Genomic DNA, 25,886 nt, shown 5'->3' with positions numbered 1-25,886 from the left:
ACAGTTTCCCCGATGAGCCTTTTGCATTGGTGTGGTCACCTGTGAAAACTGCTGAACCGATACTGACAAGCTTGGCCGTTTGGGCTCGCTCTTGGTGCATGTTCTATGGGTGTCGACGAACAGATACTGACAGGGATCCACAGAACAGCTTCCTGGCCTCCAAACTCCCCTGGGCTCCACCAGTTCATCCCCCTAGGCACCCCCCAAAGCCCTGGCAACCATTGATCTCTTCCCATCCCCGCAGTTTTGCCTTTCCAGATGTCATAGGCTGGGGTGAGACAGGATGCAGTCACTGCAGACCGGCTTCATTTGCTTTTCAAAAATGTCCTTTTTCCTCTCTTATGTAACGTGATGCTGTTTCTGCTGTTCTCTCCCGTCTTTCCTCTTTCACACGCTCTGTACTGTTTCTTGGGCTCTTCTGGTTTCTCAGCTTTTCTCCCTGTGTTCCTCAATCTAAGATCACAACTGCCCGGGGGAGCGCCCTCTTCAAGGAGGCTTAGACTCTGCCGTGGGCCTTTGGGGACACCAGCAGAGACCTGCCAGGCTCATCTCCACACGCAGGGACAGTCCCCAATGTGGTGCCGTTCAGCAGGTGTCCTTCGTGCCCTCTCCAGCTGTGTGCCAACTCCCGCCATGCCTTCCCGCAGAGGCTGACATTCCGCCCTCCCATCCGCTAACCCAGCACGGAAGACTACCTAAAAATAACACGTGATTTCCTCTCCTAGCGTTCTTTCTCCTCAGTCGGGGGAGCTGGCATTTCTGCATTCAGCCAGCTTCCTCGGCTGTGCTGGCATCTCGGCAGTGTGCTGATGCCATGAGCGTTTATAGCATGGAGCTCTGTGCAAGCAAAATAAAAATAGATGGAGAGGCTGTGAGAGCCACTGGCAGCCTTTTTGAGAAGTTAGTTGGGTTTTTTTAACTGCTGTTTTTATTGTTTTAAAGACTCTCTATAAAGTATGGAAGGGGGCACGGCAGAAGTTTCCAGAAAAGTTAGAAGCCCAGGGCAGCACTATTGTTTGAATGCCTAGAGTGCTCTCCAGCCTGTGGTGTCTTTCCAGCTCCATTCCCGCCCCCGACCTGCGCGCTCACCTGCTGTCAATAGCCTGACGGGCTGTTTCCAGACTCTGCACACAGGAGTGAGGTCACACAGCCAAGGGAGTGTAGTGCAGGGTCTTCAACCACATCCCGAGAGTCAGAGACACCCAAATCAGGATCCCCAGCCCGCGCTGTGAACGCCCACCTGCACGCATCCATCCAGACACACGAAAGCACTTGGAAATCCATGCAAAGAAAGGGCCTTCATCCTGCCCTGTCACCTGCTTTGCAAGTGGGGACCTTCATTCCTTCCTGTATCACACGTCTCTCCAAGCATCTGCACTTATACCTCCTTCTGACACTTCCACCACTGTGCCTGGCTCTGTTTCCTTCCTGCTAGACGACCGGGCCAGCTTCCCAGTGAGTCACCTCCCACCATCCCAGCCTCCCAGCCATGACTTACATGATGCCTGGAGTCACCGTTGACACAACACAGAACTGACGCTGCCAGAGCCCCCCAGGTTTCTCTGTGGTTTAGAGAATGCAGTCCCAACTCTAAAGCTAATGGACAAAGCCTTCCACTCTAGCCCTAGGCCATCTTTCCCAACCCCACTTCCAACCCTTCATCTTCTCCTCCACCTTCCGGCCACCGTGAACTCATGTGTCCTCCCAAGACCCCTGCCTTGGCCTCATTCACTCATTAGTGTGTGCAAGGAAGACCTTTGGACACCCACTACGTCTGCCTAGCCCCAAGGATGTAACGACATGATGATGCCCTCTCTCAGAATCAAACGGGACCACATGTGATATAGCATTGCACAGAGCCGCACACACATGCACGCAGTACATGCACACACATGCAAGAGCGTGTGTAACTGGTGCAGTCTGAATAAGCTCTGTGGGCTGTACCCATGTCCCTTTCCTGGTGTTGATATTGTACTCTAGTTTTGCAGGATGCCAACATTGAGGGTGGCTGGGTGAGAGGTGCACAGTCCCTCTCTAGAGGTTTCTTTGCGGCTTCCTACAGACGTCTATTTCAAAATAGCAAGTCATGAAATCAGCCTAGCAGGGAGTTGTGTGATAAGGGCTGACGTGGACAGACACAGCAGTGAGTGCGTGAGGGTGCAGGAGTGCGGAGCAGGGCAGGCCCCGGAATGACCCCAAGGGATGGGGAGTCCTCGGCAGGGGGCACAGTATGCAGAGGCCCTAGGTGCAAGAGCATGGCGCATTCGGGTGCAAGGTGGTCAGTGAGTGATCTGGGGTGAGTATTAAGTGTCAGTGCTGCAGAGCTCAAAGTGATCCCATCCTAAGGGCTGTGTATTCAGTGGCATTGCGGAAAGTTCTTTCGGGGGGTTCAACTCACAGTGAAGTGGAGGGGGCTGGAGACCATGCAGCAGTGGACGATGCCAGGCTGGGATGAGAACAGTGCCCGTGGGGAAGAAGGCAGGGAAGGGCCCACATTTTCTGGAGGGCAGATTGATCGGACTTGGGGATGGGTTCAGACAAAAGAATGTGGCATGTACCCCAAGTTTTAATGTCCTGAGTACCTGGCTGGCGGTGGTACCGGCTGAGGTTAGAGAATAAGCTCGGGGGCCCCAGGTGGGGCGGGAGGTAGTGGGTGCGTGTCTGGACAGCCTGCATGTCCAGCTCTTTACGGGCTGAGGGGTGGAGATGCCACTGAGATTGGGCCACAGTCTGGATGAGAAATCTGGATTTGGGCAGCGTTTTTCCATTGGGCTACTCGCCTGTGCCAGATACTACCATGGGCTTTTATATAGAAACAAATTAATTATAAAACCTTTCATTATTTTTGTGCCTTTTCTATCTATAGATAGACATACATACAAATACATACCGACATACGTAATAGAAAAAAATAATCTCGATTTCGGGTCAGGCTTGGTGGCTCATGCCTGTACTCCCAGCACTTTTGGAGGCCAAGATGGGAGGATCACTTGAGGCCGGGAGTTTGAGTCCACCAGCCTGGGTAACATAGTGAGACCCCGTCTGTTAAAAAAAAAAAAAAACTTTTTAAAATTTGCTGGGCATGGTGGCTCACGCCTGGAGTCCCAGCTGCCCGAGGCTGAGGCAAGAGGATCTCTTGAGGCCAGGAGTGAAGGCTGCAGTGAGCCGAGGTTGTGCCACTGCACTCCAGCCTGGTCAACAGAATGAGACCCCGTCTCAAAAAATAAAAATCTGGATTTCGGAATCACCAGCACACAGAGAGCAAGCCCACTCTGGGAGGTGATTGATTATCAAGTGAGACTTAAGAAAGCAACCTCTGCTTTTGTGTCCTGGGGTGTCCCCTGTCCCCTGTTCTCCCCCATCTGTCTGGAATTATCCTTGCCTTGGGATTCCTCCTTTAATGCTCTGTCATCCAAGTGCTTACTCTGTCCCCATCCCCACTGTGACTCCAGGAGAGTCGGGGTGGTGTCTGACTCTCAGCCATTTCCCAGGCTCAGCAGAGGAGGGCTCACAGCGCTGCTTAGTTACCATATGAGCAAATGGGGCTGGGGTGACAGACTGCGGTTTTAAAACTGTGTACTGCTTAGGAAGGGCCTGGTCTGTTCGTTATCTGATGACATTTAGAAGAAAGCCACAGCCCCCACTTAAGGAGCTCCGGTTCACATATTTCTCCCCAGTTTCTCCAAGCTCAATTTTAAAGGAACATTTATGCCTCTGAGGTTATACATACAGCTCATATATTTTATGATCCATGTGTATTTTAAACTGCTCAGTACCTTAATGGGCTTTTTTATTTCATCCTGAGAACTTAAGTGAAATAACAAAGAGTGAACTATGAACACAGTGAAATTGAAGGAAATTAAACAAATCGATGAAATAAAGAGAATGCAGGTGCGCCTCATTTCCCCAAGCGAAACTGGGCGGAACACAGTTCCGTTCCCCTCAGCTGAACAGGCCCTTCCTCCTCTGTCGCACCCCCAAGCACCTGGCGGCTCACCTGTGGAAGCATAGCGAGGCCTTGGAGGCCCTGGAGAACGGGATCAAGAGCTCCCGGCGGCTGGAGAACTTCTGCAGAGACTTCGAGCTGCAGAAAGTGTGCTACCTACCGCTCAATACCTTCCTCCTGCGGCCGCTGCACCGGCTCATGCACTACAAGCAGGTCCTGGAGCGGCTGTGCAAACACTACCCGCCCAGCCACCACGACTTCAGGGACTGCCGAGGTGAGTGCCTGCAGCCCGCGCCACCTGGCGCCCGCACCACGGTTCAGGCAGGCGCTCCCAGACTGAGCCCGGCCAGGGAGGGGGTCCTGGGGAGAGAGGGTCCCGGGTTTTCATCAGGGCAGGCACTGGTTTTTATTCTGGTGTTTGGTTACAACGTGATTGTTTCTGATTGTTTCGTAAAGAAGGTGCTAATGATCGTTGCCACGCCCTTCTTCCTTTCCTGCTTCCCTTTGGTCCCGGGTGGTTTTGTGCAAAGATCCCTGGAGAAGCTCCGCTTACAGTTAGCCCCCACCCAGGAAGCTTGCTTCCACCCACATGGTTGAAACCCATCACTCCACCTTGGCCACAGAACATAGCTTGTAACAAATCCTGGCGCTCAGTGCTGCTGGCGTTTGTGATGTGCCTGTCACCATAATAGGCACCTCTCCTTTATTATAAACTCTTCACAAGCCTCAGGCATGGCTGAGCTCGTCTTATGTATGGGGACTACTGAGACCAGAGAGGTTAAGGAACCTGCCCAGCGTCCCACAGCTGGGAGAGAAATGATTTGGGATCTAAACCTAGAACTCACGGTCACGACCGTCCTGCCGTCCTATCTCATGGACGGTCCCACCAGCTTACATTTGCTCAGCCCCAGGCTGGGTACTGTGTATCTGATACTGTATCAACATTCACAGTTACTCCTTTTTTTTTGGAGACAGTCTCACTCTGTCACCAGGCTGAAGTGCAGTGGCACAATCTTGGCTCATTGCAACCTCTGCCTCCTGGGTTCAAGGGATTCTCCTGCCTCAGCCTCTGAAGTAGCCGGTACTACCAGCTCCCACCCCCACGCCCAGCTAATTTTTGTATTTTTAGTAGAGACAGGTTTCACCGTGTTGACCAGGATGGTCTCAATCTCTTGACCTCATGATCCACCTGCCTCGGCCTCCCAAAGTGCTGGATTACAGGCGTGAGCCACCACGCCTGGCCCACTCTGTTACTCCTTTAACAGCCCCTGTAGGTCAGTGGCATTATCCCATTTTACAGATAGGCAAACTGAGGCTCAGAGAGGGGAAGGGACTTGCAGGGTCACTGAGTCAGAGGTCAGAGCTGCATTCCCCCGGCCGCACGCTTTTCCTCTGGGACCATGCTTGCTCTTCTGAAGGTGGTCATGTTGTCTCGTATCACGCGTGGTCTGTGGGTGTCTGCACTCCCTGGCCTTGCCTGTAAGCATGCGGAGTGGGCCTTGCGTAGGTGGCTCTCACACAGGTGACCCGGATCCGCCCACCCAGGAGGGCAAGACCCTCATCTCTTGCCTGAAATGTCAGAAACACCTCCTAACTCTTTGGCCAAATGCATCATCATTTTAAAAATCCATCTCCTTCTTCAACCTTTGCTTAAAACCTGGGTGACAGCTGACTGCCTCAGGCTAACATCGAAAGTCTTCGTGACCTGGCCTGGCCAGCTCACATCCCAGCTGCGCAGTGAGCCCCTGCGCTGGGCGCGTGAGGGAGGAGCAGCGCGGCCCCTGACCTCACAGGGCCTGCTGGAGGGCCCGCAGGTGGGGGTCCGGGCAGTGGCAACCCCGCCCTGGGGCCGTGAGAGAGAAGCAGACAGTGCAGTGTTGGACTCAGCCCTGGGGCGTTGGGGGACCTTGAAGGGAAATGGCATCTAAGTTCAGAGCTAAAGTGTAATAGGAGTTGTCCTGGGTGAAGAGAGGGTGTGGGAATGGCGTTAGAGCACATGCACAGGGGACAGAGACCGGAACGTTTCCAAAAGCATGCAGGGCACAGGGAGAGCCACAAAGGGAGGCTGTGACAGAAAGCAGGGCCACACGCCACTGCGCCCCACGGACCCTGCAAGGTCGTACGCTGACAGCAGAGGCTGAACGGGAAGCATGTGAAGGAGGGAAACAGTGACACCAGGCTTGTTCTAGAAAAATCGTTGTTAATATCTAGACTATATGGAGGACGCCTACAAATTAGTTGTTTAAAAAGGCAACCCAATATGTCAAAGACTTAACAAAGTAATTAAGACAGTGACAGTCCCCAGAAGGGGAACACAAATGCCTCGTTGACATGGTTTGCCGTCGACCATCTGTCTTTAAAACAAACCATGCTGGCCACGGGCAGTGCCTCACTGTAATCCCAGCACTTTGGGAGGCTGGGAGTTCAAGAGCAGCCTGGGCAGCAGAGTGAGACTGTCTCTACCAAAAAATTTAAAAATTACGAGCATGCACCTATAGTGCCAGCTACTTGGGAGGCTGAGGTGGGAGGATCGCTTGAGCCCAGGAGTTGAAGGCCGCAGTGAGCTATGCTTGCACCACTGCACTCCAGCCCAGACGACAGAACTAGACGCAGTCTCTGAAAAACAAAACCAAAACCACGCTGCCTCTTGCTGCCACACGTTGGTGCATTCTGTTCCTTCTGCCTGGAGTCCTGGCCACCACCTCCTTGGCCTCTCCTGGCCAGCTCTCACTCATCCTTCAAGCCTCAGCTGATGTTGACCTGACCTGTCCGCCTTGTCCTGTCATACTAACATTGCCTGTGTATTGGCCAAGCCTGTAGGAAAGGACCCAGGGCCCCTGCTGGCTCTGAGGACTCCTCAGATACACCCACCGTGGAGTGGAGAGCAGTGTGTGTGTTTGCAGGCGCTGTCCGTGGCGGACTCAGCTAGTTCCATTCTGTTTTTCTTTTTTTTTTTTTTTTGAGACGGAGTTTCGCTCTTGTTACCCAGGCTGGAGTGCAATGGCGCGATCTCGGCTCACCACAACCTCCGCCTCCTGGGTTCAGGCAATTCTCCTGCCTCAGCCTCCTGAGTAGCTGGGATTACAGGCACGCGCCACTATGCCCAGCTAAGTTTTTGTATTTTTAGTAGAGACGGGGTTTCACCATGTTGACCAGGTTGGTCTCGATCTCTTGACCTCGTGATCCACCCGCCTCGGCCTCCCAAAGTGCTGGGATTACAGGCTTGAGCCACCGCGCCCGGCCCCCATTCTGTTTTTCTAAACAGTACCCCGTGGAGACAGGCTATCCTCGACTTTGATTATGGAAAAAAGTGCTAGCTAGCTTAAAGCATGGGGTGGCAGCACTGTGGGAGCCTAGATTCTGGAGCTGGAGGGACACTGAGCACTGGTGGCTGCTGCCAGCATGCCCCTGCCCATGAACACCCGGGGTGAGGGTGCCATCATTCATCATTTTCCTCTCGGAGCCCTCACTCCCCACCACTCCTGCCACCTAGCACTGGGTGCCAAGTAAATGTTCATTGGACCAAACTGGGTGGTCATGTCTGAAGATTGAGCAAGCCCTGGGATTTGTCACTAGGACTGAGACCGCATTCTCTGATAAGCCTGGGAGAATTTAACTCATCCTCAGGGGAAAAACAAGAAAACTAAATGCTTCCTTTCCAACACCAGAATGCTGGGGTAGGAGGTATTCAGTGTTCTGAAGACTGAAGTTCACTCAACAAGTATTTCCTGCTTTTCTTGACAAAACTACCCAGTACCCAGCTGCTGGAGACTTGCGTGCCATGCAAGCTTATATTAATTGGGCACTGGTTCCTTTTAAATATTGGATGCCCACCAGTAGAGGGGAGATGTGCCTCTGTTGAAAAATGAAGGCCAGGCATGGTGGCTCACGCCTGTAATCCCAGCATTTTGGGCGGCCAAAGCGGTTGAATCACCTGAGGTCAGGAGTTCAAGACCAGCCTGACCAACGTGGTGAAACCCCATCTCTACTAAAAATGTAAAATTAGCTGGGCGTGGTGGCATGTGCCTGTATTCCCAGATACTTGAGAGGCTGAGGCAGGAGACTCGCTTAAACCCAGAAGGCAGAGGTTGCAGTGAGGTGAGATTACACCACTGCACTCTAGCCCGGGCAACAAGAGCAAAACTCTGCCTCAAAAAAAAATTTAAAACAAAAAAGAAAAAGTTAAATTCAACCATCTTGGCAAAGAGTATAATTTCCACACAAGGCAGAACCAGGGCGTGGCAGAATGTGAGTTACCCGGAGTGATACTGACACTTCACAGTATCAGTCAGACCGGCTCTCAAACGGATGCTGAGTTTGCTCCAGATTCTTCCATGGCCTCACTGTGCTCACTGTGCCTTGTTCTTTCCAAGCAACAGGAGGGAAAAGAAATGTCTCTACCTTGGGATGAAATTCAAGGCAGTCTTCTTCCCCCATGTCGGTCCCCTCTTAGCCAACAAATCCATCTAATTGATGGACAGCTGTACGCCACGTAGCCATGCAAGGGCCATGTACATTTGCAAGATGCTAAAGCGAAGCAAATAAATCAAGTAAACTATCCGTTCTTACTATAGAGAAATAGCACTGTTTGCGCTCAAAAGACAGCTTTGAATACTCTGCAGGGACTGGGGTGATTTCCCTGCAGCGTGGAGCTGACAGCTGCTGGGGGAAGACCCCTGCCTGCCTTTCCCACCGCAGATTGTTATGTCTTTCCTTCACAGCCGCTTTGGCAGAGATCACGGAGATGGTGGCACAGCTCCACGGTACGATGATCAAGATGGAGAATTTCCAGAAGCTGCACGAACTCAAGAAAGATTTGATTGGCATTGACAATCTCGTGGTTCCAGGCAGGGTAAGTAAGCAGTGGTGGCCTCTGTCTGCACTGCGGGGGAGGCAGAAAGGGGACCTTGAGGGGACTGACATTTAAACCTTTTGAATACAGATACTTGCAAGGCAAAATGTGCCCCCGCTCCATCCAGCCGGGAGGCACTGGAAAACCAGGACAGTGTTGTTAGTTGAGAATCCCCGTGCTCAGAGGAGATGAAGCAGTCCTCCGACCTCACGTTCCGCTTTTTCTCCTTATGGGCTGATTTGCTTCTTTACCTTTTCCCTACCATATCCCAGAGAAGATGTGAGATCACTTATTTTAGTTTTTTAAAAATGTGGCTGGGCGCAGTGGCTCACCCCCGTAATCCCAGCACTTTGGGAAGCTGAGGCGGGCGGATTGCGAGGTCAAGAGATCAAGACCACTCTGGCCAACGTGGTGAAACCCCATCTCTACAAAAAATACAAAAATTAGCTGAGTGTGGTAATGCACACCTGTAGTCCCAGCTACTCGGGTGGCTGAGGCAGGAGAATCACTTGAACCCGGGAGGCAGAGGTTGCGTTGCAGTGAGCCAAGATCATGCCACTGCACTGCAGCCTGGCGACAGAGCAAGACTCTGTCTCGAAAAAAAAAAAAAAGTACATTAATGAAAATGGAAACTTTTTATAAAAAATGAATTGGGTAAATATTAATATAAAGCCAGAAAGTTAGTGCATGAAATTATGCTAGAAATTCCCATGCAAGTATGAAGTGTTTTTCAAAAATGTAATCTTCTATCCAAAATTTAATTTCAGTTCAAAATTAAAATGACATTTTTTTAGCTGGAAAGCAATTCCAGGAGAGATGCAGGCTCACTGACAGCGTCACCTCCCCAGCCCTGCCTGGGTTCCTGCACACGCAGCGACAGTGCGGACGACAGGAACACAGCCTGCCTTCTCCTCCCCCTTTCCTAGGAAGCAGTCATCACCCAGGAATCAAAAAGATGATTCCATGGCTGCGTCTCATCACATCTCTCTCTGGGATCTTACCGCTGCCCCCATTGCCAACCCCGCATCCCCCAGGTGGAGAGACAACTCACTGTAGCTGCTTTGATCCGGTGTGGGCCTGCCTGACCCTGCAGACCAGGATCAAGTATCTCAGGGAGTTTTAGTCTTTTCTGACGGGTAGCTGCCCTGGAGACTCTGAATCTATAGCTCAGGAGCCGGGAGGGAAGCTCTCTGCGTATCCGGCATTTCTGTCAGTAAACCTAATTACAAAACTGATCAGAAGCCGCCGGGCGCGGTGGCTCAAGCCTGTAATCCCAGCACTTTGGGAGGCCGAGGCGGGTGGATCACGAGGTCGAGAGATCGAGACCATCCTAGTCAACATGGTGAAACCCCGTCTCTACTAAAAATACAAAAAAATTAGCTGGGCATGGTGGCACGTGCCTGTAATCCCAGCAACTCAGGAGGCTGAGGCAGGAGAATTGCCTGAACCCAGGAGGCGGAGGTTGCGGTGAGCCGAGATCGCGCCATTGCACTCCAGCCTGGGTAACAAGAGCTAAACTCCGTCTCAAAAAAAAAAAAACTGATCAGAAGCCACGTGGTGAGAGATGGTCAGAATTGCTAAGCACTGGCAGAAATCAGAGCTGGGATTGCTTCCCCTCTGCTGGTGAGAAGATCCTACCAGACCTCAGCTCTTAATGACCTTACTTACCTGTCCACACAGAACCCACAGAAAAGCCCGGTGGCATCGATGTAATTTTCTCTTAGCTTTGAAAGTTATAAAATATTTAGCGTACCATGCTACATGGTGAACAGACCATCGATGAAGAATTCCGGGCGGGCACGGTGGCTCATGCCTGTAATACCAGCACTTTGGGAGGCCAAGGCAGGCAAATCACGAGGTCAGGAGATCAAGACCAGCCTGGCTAACACAGTGAAACCCTGTCTCTACTAAAAATACAAAAAATTAGCCTCGCGTGGTGGTGGGTGCCTGTATTCCCAGCTACTCAGGAAGCTGAGGCAGGAGAATCACTTGTACCTGAGAGGCGGAGGTTGTAGTGAGCTGAGATCATGCCACTGCACTCCAACCTGGCGACAGAGTGAGACTCCCTCAAATGAATGAATGAATGAACTCCTTATTTTGAGAAAATATTTTCCCCTGCAATGGAAAAAGCCTTAGATTGGAGGAGGTGGCCCTGAGTTCAAAGTCTCACTTTACCAGAGCTGGGGGTGGGGTGGGGTATCACCCCCCAGAACCTCCCTTCTGTAACATGGAGACCGTCGCCTCTCCCTCATAGATCATTAAGACCAAATGAGATTGACTATGTAAACATGACATAATTCATCTTACCTTCCTTCTTCCCCACCTAGGTTTGAGATGAAATGTGCGCTTGGTCTAGGGCATTAGTTACATGGCACAGCACTTTGCCCTGTCACACACTGGCTGGCCAGGTGATCTTGGGCTACTTTCTTTTTTTTCTTTTTTGAGATGGAGTCTTGCTCTGTTACCAGGCTGCAGTGGAATGGCGCAATCTTGGCTCACTGCAACCTCCACCTCCTGGGTTCAAACAATTCTTCCACCTCAGCCTCCCGAGTAGCTGCGACCACAGGCGCACACCACCACGTCCAGCTAATTTTTTTGTTTGTTTTTTTTTTTTTTGAGACGGAGTTTCGCTCTTGTTACCCAGGCTGGAGTGCAATGGCGCGATCTTGGCTCACTGCAACCTCCGCCTCCTGGGTTCAGGCAATTCTCCTGCCTCAGCCTCCTGAGTAGCTGGGATTACAGGCACATGCCACCATGCCCAGCTAATTTTTTGTATTTTTAGTAGAGATGGGGTTTCACCATGTTGACCAGGATGGTCTTGATCTCTCGACCTCGTGATCCACCCGCCTCGGCCTCCCAAAGTGCTGGGATAACAAGCTTGAGCCACTGCGCCCGGCCTAATTTTTTTGTATTTTAAGTAGAGACGGGGTTTCACCATGTTGACCAGGATGGTCTCGATCTCTTGACCTCGTGATCCACCCGCCTTGGCCTCCCAAAGTGCTGGGATTACAGGCGTGAGCCACCACACCCGGCCTCTTGGGCTACTTTCTTTTTTTTTTTTTTTTGAGACAGAGTTTCGCTCTTGTTACCCAAGCTGGAGTGCAATGGCGCGATCTCGGCTCACTGCAACCTCCGCCTCCTGGGTTCAGGCAATTCTCCTGCCTCAGCCTCCTGAGTAGCTGGGATTACAGGCACACGCCACCATGCCCAGCTAATTTTTAGTATTTTTAGTAGAGACGGGGTTTCACTATGTTGACCAGGATGGTCTCAATCTCTTGACCTCGTGATCCACCCGCCTCGGCCTCCCAAAGTGCTGGGATTACAGGCTTGAGCCACCGCGCCCGGCCTTGGGCTACTTTCTTAATCATTTGCTCCTCAGTCTCCTTATCTGGAAAATGGGAATAATTATATTCCACACACAGGCTCACGTCTGCAGGTCATGGACTCACTCAGGTCACAGGTGATCAGTGACTATCTGGGCTGGTACAGGGGGTGGTAACAATTATTTACTAAGACAGTTATAGATAAAGAAACGCAGGCTTATTAGACATGGGAAAATACACTCCCAGAAAGCAACAGCAAAAGAGGAGCTGGCTGCAAAGACACAAAGGCTTGCTGGGGGCTTTATAGGGTGATGTCTGTGCTGCGTGCTGACGAGGGCTTTGCGTGGTGCTGGTAATGCCACAGTTGCAGTGAGCTCGCTCGCGTTTTTCTGTTTGCTGAGGGTCTGGTGGTAGCTGGGCACGGGAAGATTGTGAGTTATCTGTGCCTGAGGGCTGTGTCCTGGACCATGAGGACAGGCAGACTTGTGGAGCTTCTCAGCTTTTTCTTTCTGCTTTCCCTTGGTCCCACCAGCCCGGCTCCTTTTCCCTTACGAGGACCCCACACTCAGGACACGCCAGACACATACCATACCATATGCTCCGTGAGAGGAGGCCATTGTTACTTGGTATTTTTGTTGTTCTTGTTGTTGTTTTGAGATGGAGTCTTGCTCTGTCGCCCAAGCTGGAGTGCAGTGGTGTGATCTCGGCTCACTGCAACCTCCGCCTTCCAGGTTCAAGCGATTCTCCTGCCTCAGCCTCCCGAGTAACTGGGATCATAGGCACATGCCACCACGCCTGGCTAGTTTTTTGTATTATTAGGAGAGATGAGGTTTCACCATGTTGGCCAGGATGGTCTTGATCACCTGACCTTGTGATTCCCCCACCTCGGCCTCCCAAAGTCCACAGGCGTGAGCCACAGTGCCCAGCCTAAAGGCCATTGTTACTTGTAAAGGTGAAGATGGAATCGGGGTATGCTTCCCTAAGCTCAGATGACCCCCTAATTCTTTCACTCATCAGGCCACCTCACATCCACTTACTGTTTCAGTCAACCCTGAACAGACTGGGAAGGTGGGATCGGAGTCCCCCAAGGGAGCACGGTCTGGAAGTAGCTGGTGGCGATGGCAGAGCTACCCTGTGAATGCATGACGGCCACACACGGTCCATGTTTCATGCATTCTACCGCCACTTAAAAATGGTCTTTTTTTCCTAGCTGCTCTTGGTTGTAAAAACAAAAACCAAGAAAAAAAATGGTCACTTTTTTTGTGTTTCAAGTGCCTGTGCCCCTGCAATCCGTGCCTTCCAGAGTGTGCGGCTCCGCAGAGAATGTCACACCTGGGACACCTCTGCCTGTCACTCCTTTATCAGCGCAGTTATACTCATTGAGAAGCTTCCTCCAGCTGCAGTGCTCCCAGTGGCTTCTCCATCCTCAGGGGTCCCTTGCTGCCTCTTTTTATAGCCTCTTTCTTCGAGAACTGCTTGGAGTCCTTGTGATCTCCCTTGCCGTGGGGAGCCCTGGGGATCCTGGGGTCACTCGTATGGTCCTCAGAGAGGCCCAAGTGCTCTCGAACCTGTCACTACCCTCTGCTGGGGGAGCTGCGGGTGGTGCCACCCTGTACACTCCTGGGACGGAGACACGTGATGCCTAGAGATGGTTTAGCATAGCACCTGGGCCGAGCAAGCGTGCACTGAATCGCAGCTGAGCCACAGCTTCCACCATGCAGGGGACCCCGGTGGGAGGAAGCCAGCAGGTCCGCACGCTCGCAGTCAGCCCTCCTGTCTGTCTTCCCCGCAGGAGTTCATCCGCCTGGGCAGCCTCAGTAAGCTCTCGGGGAAGGGGCTCCAGCAGCGCATGTTCTTCCTGGTGAGTGGAGAGAGCGGCTCGTCCTCACAAGGATCCTGTCACCTGGGCAAGCAAGGCTCCCCGAGGCTGGACCTCGGCCACCCGAGGAGGGGTCCCGGGGTGGAGGAGGAGCAGCCAAGATGCCCAGATCTGGGTGGCCGAGGACAGTGAATGGTGGCGGAGGCTGGAGGGAGGCCTGCTGTCCGCACGTGGTCTCACCTCCACACGCTTCTGTTCCTCCAGTTCAATGACGTCCTGCTGTACACGAGCCGGGGGCTGACGGCCTCCAATCAGTTTAAAGTCCACGGGCAGCTCCCGCTCTATGGCATGACGGTGAGTACGGCACAGGCCCGAAGCCAGGGCCTGTCCTCTGGGGCGGCAGGTGCAGCCTGGGCTGCAGGGTGCATGAGCCACTGACCCCGCAGTGAGGAGGGAAAGGGAGAGACTGGGTAGGAAGGGAGAGGAAGGACAGTGTCATCTCGCTGATGAGACCTGGGCTCAAAGACCATCGAAGACCCCACAACCCTTTCACCTAAAAGATCGAGCCTTCTAGGGCTTCTCTAGCGGGGATCTGGGGACATGGCTCCTTCTCCTGCACATGGACTGTGTGGGTCCGTTCCTTCCACAGTCGGGTGAAAGGGCAAGCTGAGAAGGCCAGTGCCATGAACTCGCCTCCCACTGCCTGTGCCTGGCCCCAGGGGCCCGACAGTCCTTGCCACACACACGAATGACAGCACCCACTCCCTGGAGCTGGGCTGGTGCCTCCTCCTCCTGAGTTGGGTCGGGGCTGCCTCCTGTCCCCTTTACTGGGCAGGCGTAGAGGGCGCTTGGGCTAGGGCTGGGGCCCTCGCTGGGGCCCACGCTGTCCTCCGGGGTTGGAGAGAGGGAAGTTTGTGGGCTCTGCCACAAACATTCAGGGTGCTGCGATCTTCCTGTCACCTTTCTGATTTGGGTTTTTCCAACTCAGAGTGCCTTCTCCCTCTGAGTGGGGGGGTCTGGTCTCCCGAGCCCTGCTCTGTGGCACCCCTCCTTTTCTGAGTCACCTGCTGCTAGCTCAGGGATATTTGAAAGTGCATCACTTGCCCCACAGTGACACGATCTTCTCTCGCCCACAGATCGAGGAGAGTGAAGACGAGTGGGGGGTGCCCCACTGCCTGACCCTCCGGGGCCAGCGGCAGTCCATCATCGTGGCCGCCAGGTAACTCGGGAGCCCGCCCCTTGCCCGTTTCCCCTTTGGCGTGATGTGACCTGAACCCGACGTATCTGTGTCTCCAGCTCTCGGTCCGAGATGGAGAAGTGGGTTGAGGACATCCAGATGGCCATTGACCTGGCGGAGAAGAGCAGCGGCCCCGCCCCCGAGCTCCTGGCCAGCAGCCCCCCTGACAACAGTGAGTGTGGCCAGAGCAGCTTTCCCAGGCGGGGGTCTGGTTCATGGAGGGACAGCATTTTTCACCTAAAGCCACCCCGTCGGGTCGTCCTCACATCTGTGGTCTACATTTGTGTTTAAAGCCCAAGATCAAGAAAGTTCTTTTTCCTAAAAGTAAACTCCTGAAAACAGCGTGAGGGAGGTGGGAAGTCACGTTTTCTGGGCTGGCATTTACCCTTGTCACTTTGTGTCCGGGGAGAGACCACCAGGCTCTCCACACCCAGAGGGAGGGCCCGGGCTCCGTGGCTGGGGCTGCAGGGACCATCTCCCTTGAGTGGGGGCCTCATTAGATTCTGGTTGGGTGGGTCCACAGGGTGTGCCTGCTGTGAGCCCCCCACCTTTCCAGCGCCTCAGAGGGCCTCAGGAAGGGCTGTTCTTCCTGGGAGGAAAGATCAGAAGCGCTGCCTTTTGCCCCATCCTGCAGAGTCCCCTGATGAAGCCACCTCAGCTGACCAGGAGTCGGAAGACGACCTGAGCGCCTCGCGCACGTCGCTGGAGCGCCAGGCCCCACACCGTGGTAACACGATGGTGCATGTGTGCTGGCACCGCAACACCAGCGTCTCCATGGTGGACTTCAGCATCGCCGTGGAGGTACGCAGGGGCCGGGCAGCTCTCATCCCTAGCTTATGCTGGCCCAGGCGGAACCCAGGCAGGCTTCTGGGCCAGGGGCTCCAGGGAGGATGGCACCATGGATGGCCCCACCCACCCATGGTGGCTGAGCAAGGAAGGATCAAAGCTGGGCCCCCTTTGGAGCCTACTGGGCGGAGGGGGGTACCCTTGCAGAGTAGGTACCAACTTCCTGCAGATGCAGTCATGTCTCTTCATGTTCCTCAGCCCCTGCTGCCGTCCGTAAGATCATTTTCTTTAGGTCACCTGTTTCCTTGCCTCTCATGCGGTTAGCCTAGGACACAGGCACCCAGGGCACAGCTGCCGGCCAGCTCCATGGCTCTCAAGCCCTGAAATGGCCCCATGGGGGCAGAGTCTGCACTATGGCAAGCGAGTGCCAGCCAGGCCCAGCGTCCTGGCTCACAGAACCCAGGGAGCAGGGGTCATGGGCTCTGGGAGCCATCCCCGTGGAGGGGTGGAGGTGATTCCACTCCTCCCCGTCATGAGGGTCATGGCAGACACTCCCTCGACAAGACAGGCTCACACGGGAAAAAGTGTGACCAGTTGATTTCATCCTAGTTTTACGTGACACTGGAGCCTTCAGAATGAAGACCCCGACGTCCAGTGAAAAGGGGCCATTTTGACGCTTAGGTTCCGTGAAGAACAGGCAGGCGTGCAGAACTGACGGCCAGAGGCTGAGAGCTAATGCCGGGAGGGTGAGGAAGCCCGCAAGGCACGGCTGGGTTCTTCTTGGCTTCTCGGAGCAGTGTTTCTTGCTCCTGGGCATCGGGGGATGGGGCGGGACCCTTTCTGCACTGGGGATCTTAGAACCCATTCTCACACAAGGTGGGCTGGGAGTTTCTGTATAGCCAGCTCGTACGCAGAACGGCGGGGAAAGGTGAGGGTCACCATTTCGGTTTTGTGGCTGGCTTTGGAGGAAGGCTGGTTTCAATGTCCCGCCTTAAGGAAGGGGAGTCCTCTAGTTTCTGCGGCCCGCGCAGGAGGTGTCGGTAAGGCGGGGCTTCTGAGCCTTTCACTTCGGGGTATTATTTTCTGAGCTCGCCACCTGAAAGATTGCGTCTCTCCCAGGTCTTGCATCTTTCCAGTGCTTTCCAAGCGCCCCGTCCCTAAGCATTCTTCAGTCCAGGTCCAGAGCTGTTTCTCAGAACACTCCAAGCCCATGAAAGTCTGAAAAAGGAACAGTTTGTTCACCCTTCACTAGCAGCGGGAGCTGCCCTGGGCTGGCGAGGTCGCTTGTCCCTGTGACGGTGTTTTGTGTGAACACGCGTTTCACTCCGGAACCTCTGCCCCGCGCCCTCTGTGAGGCCTCTGCCGTAGAGGCAGGACTCACCTTCTAAAACACAGAAAGTTCTAGTTGCCACACAGTCCTGGCCCAAGCAGTGTCACCTAAGGCACTGGCTGGGATGGGAGTTTGTTGGCTCTTGGAACCAACAGCACAGGAATGTGCCAGCAAAATGACCTTCCCTGTTGCTCGGACCTGCCATTACTGAGTTTCCTGCTGCAAGCTGGCATTCGGAGCCCAGGCCTGCCTCTGCAGACATCCTCCAGGGAACACGTGCGAGGTGCTGGCCCCGGCTCCCCACAGGCCCAGCCTTTTTTCCTAGCTGGCCCCAAATAGGAGGCTCTGTCCCAATGGGTTCCCGAGCGTGCAGGGGTGAACTTCCCCTCCCTGGACCTCCCTTCTGCCTCCTGACAGCCCAAGCATGAAGAACGCTCAGTGTTCTTCCCTAGCTTCACACCTCCACCAGGCCTGTGCGCAAAGCTTGTGGGTCCGAGACTTTTCCTGGGGGACGGGGATTATCACGGCAGGAAAGGAGACCCCTGCGCTGGGGAGCAGGGAGGAACCCGTGCGCGTCTCGTGGGAAGAGAGACCTCATCCGAGCTCGCCTGTGGGTGTGGGTCACCATCAGGGAGGAAGCGTCTTCGCCTTGCTTCGTTCTGACCTTGGCAATGTGTGAATGGTAACTTTCAAGGTGGGGAGGTTGTTGTAGGCCTCAAAGCTCTTTTTAAATACCCAGAGGCACCCAGGCCGTACACCAAGTGGGGTCCAGGCGGCCCAGAGCCACCTGCAGCCCAGCTCTGTTGGGTAAGAAGTCTAGACGGTCACAGCCTGCCATAGGCGTGATCGGGTCGGGGCACTGAGCTGAGGGGGGCATGCTGGTCCCCAGCCAGACCTAGCCCCCGCCAGACCTAGTCCCTGCCTGGTGGCTTATGAATGAAGAACGGGTTTCACGTTTTTTTTTAATAGCTACTCCATAATCTCTTCAGTTTTGTCCCTTGGCCTGCAAAGCCTGAAATCTCTGCTGTCTACCCTCTGAGGAGAAGCTTGCTGAGCCTAGCAGAGGGCCGGCGAGCGGGCCACAGGCCAGCAGGGTCTGAAGGTGGCAGAGACCACCTAGTGCACTCAGGGAACTGGCAGCTCTATCACTCTGCAGACGTCTCTCCCTGCCAGAAAGCCCCCTCCTGAGGCGCGTGGCATCAGTCTGGCATCTCTGGCAGGCAGCCCCGCCAAATGCCCACAGACGAGCCCGTCCCCAGGGCCTCCGCCCTGCATGACAGAGGACAGAGCAGCCCCATCTCCTGACTTGACAGCCTCCTCTCCACGGTCCCATGCCCAGCCTCTCTCCAGTTCTCGCACCCACCTGCCTCATGCAGGCAGACATGAGGAAGGGGCCTGCCAGGGGACCGTGCGGACTCGGCAGCCTCTGCTGAAAGTTGTGGGCAGGCCAGCGGGTCTGGGGGCTCCACTACAGGTGGGGTCAGATGTTGGGATGGCCAGAGGGCTGCCCCGCCTGTAGGCACTAGAAGCAGCGAGGGGCCGGAGGCCAAGCAATGTGAGTTGTCTTTTAAGGCTCGAGTGGCAAGATGGGGGACAGCAGACAGAACGCAGACGGGACCAGGAGGAGGGAAGGGGCAGTGGGGCCACGGAGGGAACTGACAGCACAAACAGGACCAGGAGAAGCCAAGGGACAGTGGGGCTGGGGAAGGAAGAGACAGCACAGACAGGACTGAGAGGAGGGAAGGGACAGTGGGGCCAGGGAGCAGCGGGTGTGGGGATTTTGCCCGTTCCTCGTGGCGTCACAGAGCACCACCCTCACGCTGGGCGGGGTCACAGAAACGTCTTTCAGTTCGGGAAGACTGTAGTCCAAAATCAAGCTGCGGCAGGTGCGTTGGGACACACGGCAGCCCAGCTCCTCCGGAGACCTTGAGGGAAAATGTCACAGCCTCTGGTGGCCCCAGCAGTCCTGGTTACAATCCCCAGCTCCTCGAAGAGCTCAGTCTGCCTCCTTCACCTGCTGTCCTACCTGCATCTGCGCTCCAATGTCCTCTTCTAAGGACACTGCTCATGTTGGGTTCAGGGCTTATCCTAGTGATCTTACCTTAACTCGATGGCATCTGCAGAGTGCTTGTGTCCATGGGAGGACACCATGATAGGCACTCCTGTGTCCATGTGAGCTCACTATCAGAGGCATGGAGGGTTTAGACTTGGGCTTATCTTGTTGTGGGGTGCAATTCAACCCACAGCAGGGCCCAAGGGGATGGGGACAAGAAAGGAGAGGAGTGGAGGCGTCACTAAACAGCCATAAGGTGACAGGGGCGGGGGGGGGGAGGCTGGCTCTGGACAAGGAGGTTGGTTCTCCTGTTAAGGCAGTGAATGGAGGCAGGTCTGAGAGCCACCAGCATGGCCTCGGCCTCCTGGCAGGAATGTTGCAGTGCACAGCCTGTAACACGCTGGAGCAGAATGGCTCTGACGCAGGGGAGCGGGAGGCCTGCGCGGTGGGGTGGGGCATGAGGAGGGGCCGCTGGATGTGCCTATTGATGAGGTTTCCAGAAGCTCCTGGAATGGCCAGGCAGAAGCTGGAGCACTCTAAGGAAGCTCCTTGGGAAACAAATGGGCCCGGCCTGTGATGGGTGACATGCATGACCCCCACTGTGGGCTGGCTTCAGTGTGAAAGTTCACTGCAGCTAACAGAAACGTGTTTGGACTGTATTTGGTGTAAGTGATTGAGCAGAAAAATACCTAGGAAAGAGGAGTGTGCTGCCTTCCTCCCACTGTGGTGTATGAGCCCAGATGCTACACGGGCATCAGCCCAGACCTAGCCACCACCAGCACCTTCTGGGAACCTGGAGCCTGTCCTTTTCTTGTTCCTTTCTGCCACTGGGGGATGGATGGATGGCTGGAGCTGCCTGCCTAGCCTGGAACCCCTTTCCCCCTGTCTGTGGGGTCCCTCTCATTCCAAGTCCACAGAGAGGGCCCCATCTCCCCCACTGGACCCTGAGCAGCTAGAGGGCAGGGACATCAGACTGTGTCATCCCAGCTCCCAGCACCGAGGCTTAGTGATGGGTACCCAGAGCCATGGGATGAGGCCGACTCGGAGCTCTGTATTTTCTATCTTGGTAAAATAGCAATTCGACACAATTGGCCAACCTAACAATTTTTGCCTGAACAATTCAGCGGCATGAAGTGCCTTTACAAGGTGGTCCACCCTCTCCACCCTCCTATTCCCACTGCTTTGAACCTCTGCTGGTGATGTCACTTAGGCAAAGGGATTGAATGAGCCACCAATGTGGCAGGAGCGTGGCAGACTTGCTCAGGGTCCTTTGAAGGGGGCACCTACACGGGTGCCTGTCCCTGCCCCCTGCTGGGCTGCTGTGTGTCCCAACACTGCTGCAGGGCCTGACCCTAACCAATGTACTATTCTGCTGGGTGACCCTGGAGGCGGGCAGGGCTGCAGCTGCCCCCCCGGGCCACTAGAGGGCACGCGGGAGCCACTCACCAGCACCCGAGGCCTGGCTTTCTGTGCAGAGTGCCTGGCATTTCCAGGGGAAAGCCACAAATCAGGTGCCTCAAAATGAGGGCTTCTGCAGCTCTGGGGACCAGGCCGCACTGTCTGAGCTTGTTGGGATGGACCGCTCCCTCTTTCAGCTTCCACCTGCTGGCAGTGCATGGGGTCCTACACCCCCATTTCTGCTTTGGTGTCATAGGGCACACTCCCCCCGCAGGGGTCCGTGTTGCTCTTCTCCTTTTCAAAGGACCCCACTCTGGATGGCTCTAGGCCCCACCCTAGCCCCATGTGATCTTGTCTTCACTAGTTACCCTACAACCACCCTATGTCCAAATAACCCTACGTTCTAAGGTGGTGAGGACCTCAGCACGTCTTTCGGGGGGCAGAGGGCCCCCAAGATGCCCCATAGCAAGTGACAAGGGGAAATGATGAGATCAGGCTCCCTCGGCCGGCCAAGTCTCCCCCCACACCTGGGCCACATCCTTCAGTCATGATCATGCCCCAGCCCAGTGGGGAAGCCAGCGTGGACTTAGGAGAGCAGGCTGCAGCTGGGCTCCGCGTCTCATGGGCCACCTTGCTTTTCAGAATCAGTTGTCTGGGAACCTGCTGAGGAAGTTCAAAAACAGCAATGGGTGGCAGAAGCTGTGGGTGGTGTTCACAAACTTCTGCCTGTTCTTCTACAAGTCACACCAGGTGAGCGCCTCACACAGGGTGGCCCTGGGACCCTGGGGACGGCAGCACGAGGTGAAGGGGCCGCCCCTCTCCCCAGCAGACCGCCCTCCTGGGGAAGGACTCTGGCCCCTTGAGCTCTAGCCGGGTGGCACGGGGAGGTCCCGTCCACGGGAGGCCCTCAGCTCTCGGAGAGGCCGAAATGATCATCCGCTGAAGGACCACCTGTCTTCTGGCTGGACAAGGGATGGGCTTGCCTTCATCCACGGCTCAGTCTGGGTGGGGACTTGCCACCTGGACCATCACAGAAAGGCCAACGCTGGCTGTCACAGCCCCTTCCAGGCTCACACCCGAGGGTAGAGCTGCCTGCGCTCCCAGAGTCCCTGCCCATTGAGGGGTAGCAGCCAGGCCCGCTAGCAGAAGCTGCCCCCCGAAGCCACTTCATTCCCCTTTTCCAGGACAATCATCCCCTCGCCAGCCTGCCTCTTCTCGGATACTCGCTCACCATTCCCTCGGAATCCGAGAACATCCACAAGGACCACGTGTTCAAGCTGCACTTCAAGTCCCACGTCTACTACTTCAGGGCGGAAAGCGAATACACTTTTGAAAGGTACACGCCCCCTTACCTCTTCCACACGCCAGGATTTCTCCCAAGTGAGCAGCCTCCAAGAGGCCCCAGCTTCCCTGGGCCCTAGCCAGCTTGCTTGCAGGTCTCTCATGTGGTGGAGGTCTGTGACTGTGAAGCTGAGCCCCAGCTGGTGCGGCTACACTGGCCTCTGCTGGCCCAGCTTTAACCACCGAGAGGAAGCCTTTAATAACAAAAACCAAACCGTACCTCTGGCTTCTCAGTCTGTGCTGTATTAGGCCTGCAGTCAACGCAGCTCAGCTCCTGCCAGGGTATGGCAAAAATGCTGGTTCAGGGGACCTTATAAGGAAGGAAAAACTCTTCGTTCTCGGGGTTATCTTATCAGTGAAATCACCTGCACGGTGTAATGGGACCCAGGGGCTGCAGACCTCATTTTGCCAAGAAATGAAAGTGAAACAGAGTCAGGCTTTAGGCTGTTCCTGCAATTCCTATTTTGAGTAGATTCTGGGCCTCTGCAAGTTGCATCTCCAAGCAGACTACCCAGGCAGCTGGCACTGCTGAGCTGCCCCCTGGGGTGGAGGGAGGGGTCCTCGGGCCGCAGTCCAGACAGGGCAGTTCCCCATTCAGGGAGCAGCTTTTCTGCTGCTGTAAGAGAGAACTGATGCTGAACTCTACAAGGATTTCTAAAGCAGTGAGGCCAATCAGGACAGTGCACACTTCCAGTAAATTAGCACAGTCCTTTAAAACCAGAGTTTAAAACTCCTGTGACATCCACAGTTCTGCCTGAAAAAGGAACCTCGAGGAGAGTCGTCCTCAAATCTGATCCTGGACGGAAAAACTCAGCCTGAAGGACTGAGCTCAAGAGCTGGGTTTATCCATGTTGGGATTTTGTTGTTACTGTGGCAGAGTCCAGCCTTGCAGTCCAGATCCTGAAAGGCCTGGGACAAGGAGGCCAGGTAATTCGGGGAGTCCGTCCTGCAGGGTGTTTAGCGGCATCCCTGGCCTCTCGACCCACTGGATGCCAGCAGCAACCCCTCCCTGTGACATCTAAAAATGTCTGCAGACTTTACCACATGGGACAGCATTGCTCCCAGTTTAGAACCACTGGTATAGAGCAAATACACAAAAGGGAGACTTGGCAGCTCCTGGGAGGCTGAGGCTGGAGGACTGATTTGAGCCCCAGAGGTAGGCTGCAGTGAGCTACAAGTGCCCCACTCAACTCCAGTGTGGATGACAGAGCAAGACCCTGTCTTAAAAAAAAAAAAAAAAAAAAATCCAGGAGCTGGGAGTTTTTACTACACAAAATGGGGCATGCACCACCTGCACCACTGTTCTCTGCACGGTCCATGAAAATAGGAGGCAGCATTCTCCCCAACAACCGGAGGCCACCTCCCTCCTCAATGCTCCAGCGGAGTGGGCTGTGTCACCTCAGCAAGGCACCTGGGTCTCAGGTACTTCCAGCTCCCTACCTGAGTATGTGCCCAGGCCCATGGGTCTCAGGCCTGGGTGCTGGGAGTTGCCTTGCTCTTCTGCTGAAGTGGCAGATTACAAACCAGGTGGCAGGACATGACCCTGTGTTTCTGTAAGTGATGCCCACCCAAGCAAAAGGTGGACTACAGCGTCCCGAGGGTGTCACTGGCTTTCCTGTGTTGCAGGTGGATGGAAGTGATCCGCAGCGCCACCAGCTCCTCCTCACGAGCCCCCGTGTTGAGTCACAAAGAGTCTCTCGTGTATTGATGGCTGGACACATTACCGTTTCTGCAGTGGCTGCTTTCCTGGAAGAAGTTTCTTCTGCATTCATGAAGCCTGGTAAAATTAACACCTGTCTGAGAATCAAAAACATGGCTTCCCAGCACCTCTCCTGTCTCCACGGCCGTGTTTTTTAACCCTGTCTTCTCTGCCTCTGAACAGAACAGCGCTTCCGCCTCCAGGCACCCGCTGGGGGCGCTGTTCTTTGGCTCGTGCCAGTATTAAAACATTGTCATTACGAGTGCCAAACACCATCTTCCCCTCCACCCTGCCCCTGGAAAACAGTACACACACATCCGTTCAACACAAGACAGTGCAAATTGTTTGTTTTTTTCCTAAAAAAAGGAAACATGATTCTCACCCCTGGGCTGCTGCGTTTTACGAAGTGGATTTCCCAGTGTTCGCAATACACTCGGCGCAGCCTTAAGCAAATGAGATCACTTTCAGATTTCGTTTCCAGTCTTTCTACTTTTGTAATAATAGGAAGTTAGTAGGACTCACTCCTGTGATTAATAAGCAATTTGCAGCACACTGCGTTCCACTGCGGGGGTTCACGCTCAACTGAAAACACCTGTGCCCGACCTGCTTGGTGCAAGTTGACCAAATCATTTAAGTGGTAACTCTTTCCAAACCGTAGCGGGTTGTTTTCTGTGAAGAAAAGCCGAGATCCAGTGCAATACCTGGACTGTCACCGTACCGTGAGGGCTGTACGCAATGAGAAGATAGATAGTAAGCCGTGGTGTTTTGCTGTCTGTGTCACAAGCATGAAAAGCTGTATGTCATTGATCAGGGCCATGTGCGGTATGTTGCGTGATGAGCGTGTAGTGAGCGTGCTGGCTGCAGAGCACGACGAAGTCATGGTACGTAGTCCCCGGCACCTGTCATTACTCCTGTATCCTCCCGCAGCTGTGGTTTGAAACTGCGCAGTCTCTAGTAGTATGTATTGTGCCTGTCTTCAGAAACATTCACCTTTTTATACTCGTTCCTCCCAGGCATGGGGTAGTCAGTTGTTGGACTGCACAGGGAACACGGTTTCCAATAGCGGCTCAGGCCCCAGCTCGGAAAATGCCTGCCTGTTCTCGATGGTGATGGGTAGCTGCCAGTCCCTCGGTGTTCCTAAGCCCTCCTCCTCCTCAAACAGCGAAGGGGACGACCGATTCACTCCCATTCTCTCCAGTGCCCCGCGCTGCAGCCGGGAGAGCCTGCCCACCCGAGGACGAGACACGCCCTCTGTGGAGCTCTGACTGGCGTACCTGGAAACGGCGACTCGCAAACAGACGAGGAGCCCGACGCGTGTTAAACATTTGCCTTACAAGATGTACCAGACAGTTTCCAGTACTAACAAAGGGAATAAAATACCTCACGCCACAATCCAGCATATATTGACGTTTTAAGGCAAAACAGCTAACTTTGTCATCTTCATTTTCTATGTGTGTGTGGGGGGGGGAGGGAAGCAGAGAGGACACCCCAGCATTGGGTTTCTAAAGCCCAAGTGTTGAGGTGAGGTAAGGAGGGGCCCTGGAGCCTGTGCTCCTCCTACCTGCAGGCAGGGGCAGAGTCCATGGCGCCAAGGCACGTGACGCAGCTGCAGCGGGCTCCCTCCAGAAGTCCCCGATCCCTCATTCCTGGAGATACGGGACGAGCCAGGCTCCTCACTTATTTCTGAATGATTCCAAACTATCTGCTGCACACTGGTGGTTCTATTTGTGACCAGCACCTTTGCCTCCTGTGTGCCCACAGGAAAATACTATGGTGTGGGCAGCAGTCCACTCAAGCTGCCAGGGACAGATGGAGTTTCAGACACACTACACATGAGACACACTCTTGACAGCAAATCCTCATTTTCTTGAGCTTTATTGGCCCCTGCATGACACAGTCCCTGTGCTAAAGAACGTGCCCTGTTAGGCTCACTCTGCCTTTGCTGACATGTTTTATAGCAGAAATACAGAAGCTGTGTTTTTTAAGGAAAGAAATATCAAAAATGTTTATCAACTGACCATGTTTTGCCAAAGGAAAGGTACAGAATGCTACATCCAAAACCACACCAGCCACTTCACAAAAGCAACTCGGGAATAAAACGG

The 25,886-nt window shown here is 54.3% G+C and overlaps 1 protein-coding gene across 5 annotated transcripts in view; it reads left to right on the top strand.

The window, feature by feature from the left end:
- FARP1 (FERM, ARH/RhoGEF and pleckstrin domain protein 1) overlaps window positions 1–25,208 on the top strand; it is a 321,741-nt gene extending 296,533 nt beyond the window's left edge. For all 5 annotated transcript variants that reach the window (XM_003928211.4, XM_039473410.2, XM_039473409.2 and 2 more), the window contains exons 18-27: window positions 3,983–4,220; window positions 8,668–8,798; window positions 13,914–13,982; window positions 14,205–14,294; window positions 15,077–15,159; window positions 15,237–15,349; window positions 15,812–15,978; window positions 21,387–21,494; window positions 21,929–22,080; window positions 23,712–25,208. In XM_003928211.4, coding sequence (XP_003928260.1) covers window positions 3,983–4,220; window positions 8,668–8,798; window positions 13,914–13,982; window positions 14,205–14,294; window positions 15,077–15,159; window positions 15,237–15,349; window positions 15,812–15,978; window positions 21,387–21,494; window positions 21,929–22,080; window positions 23,712–23,793 — 1,233 coding nt within the window. In that variant the 3' untranslated portion in view covers window positions 23,794–25,208. The remainder of the gene's footprint in view (window positions 1–3,982; window positions 4,221–8,667; window positions 8,799–13,913; window positions 13,983–14,204; window positions 14,295–15,076; window positions 15,160–15,236; window positions 15,350–15,811; window positions 15,979–21,386; window positions 21,495–21,928; window positions 22,081–23,711) is intronic.
- Window positions 25,209–25,886: the final 678 nt, after the last annotated feature.

Source organism: Saimiri boliviensis, chromosome 16 (genome assembly GCF_048565385.1).
Source record: "Saimiri boliviensis isolate mSaiBol1 chromosome 16, mSaiBol1.pri, whole genome shotgun sequence".
NCBI lineage: Eukaryota > Metazoa > Chordata > Mammalia > Primates > Cebidae > Saimiri > Saimiri boliviensis.
This window is presented reverse-complemented; position numbering and strand designations above follow the sequence as displayed.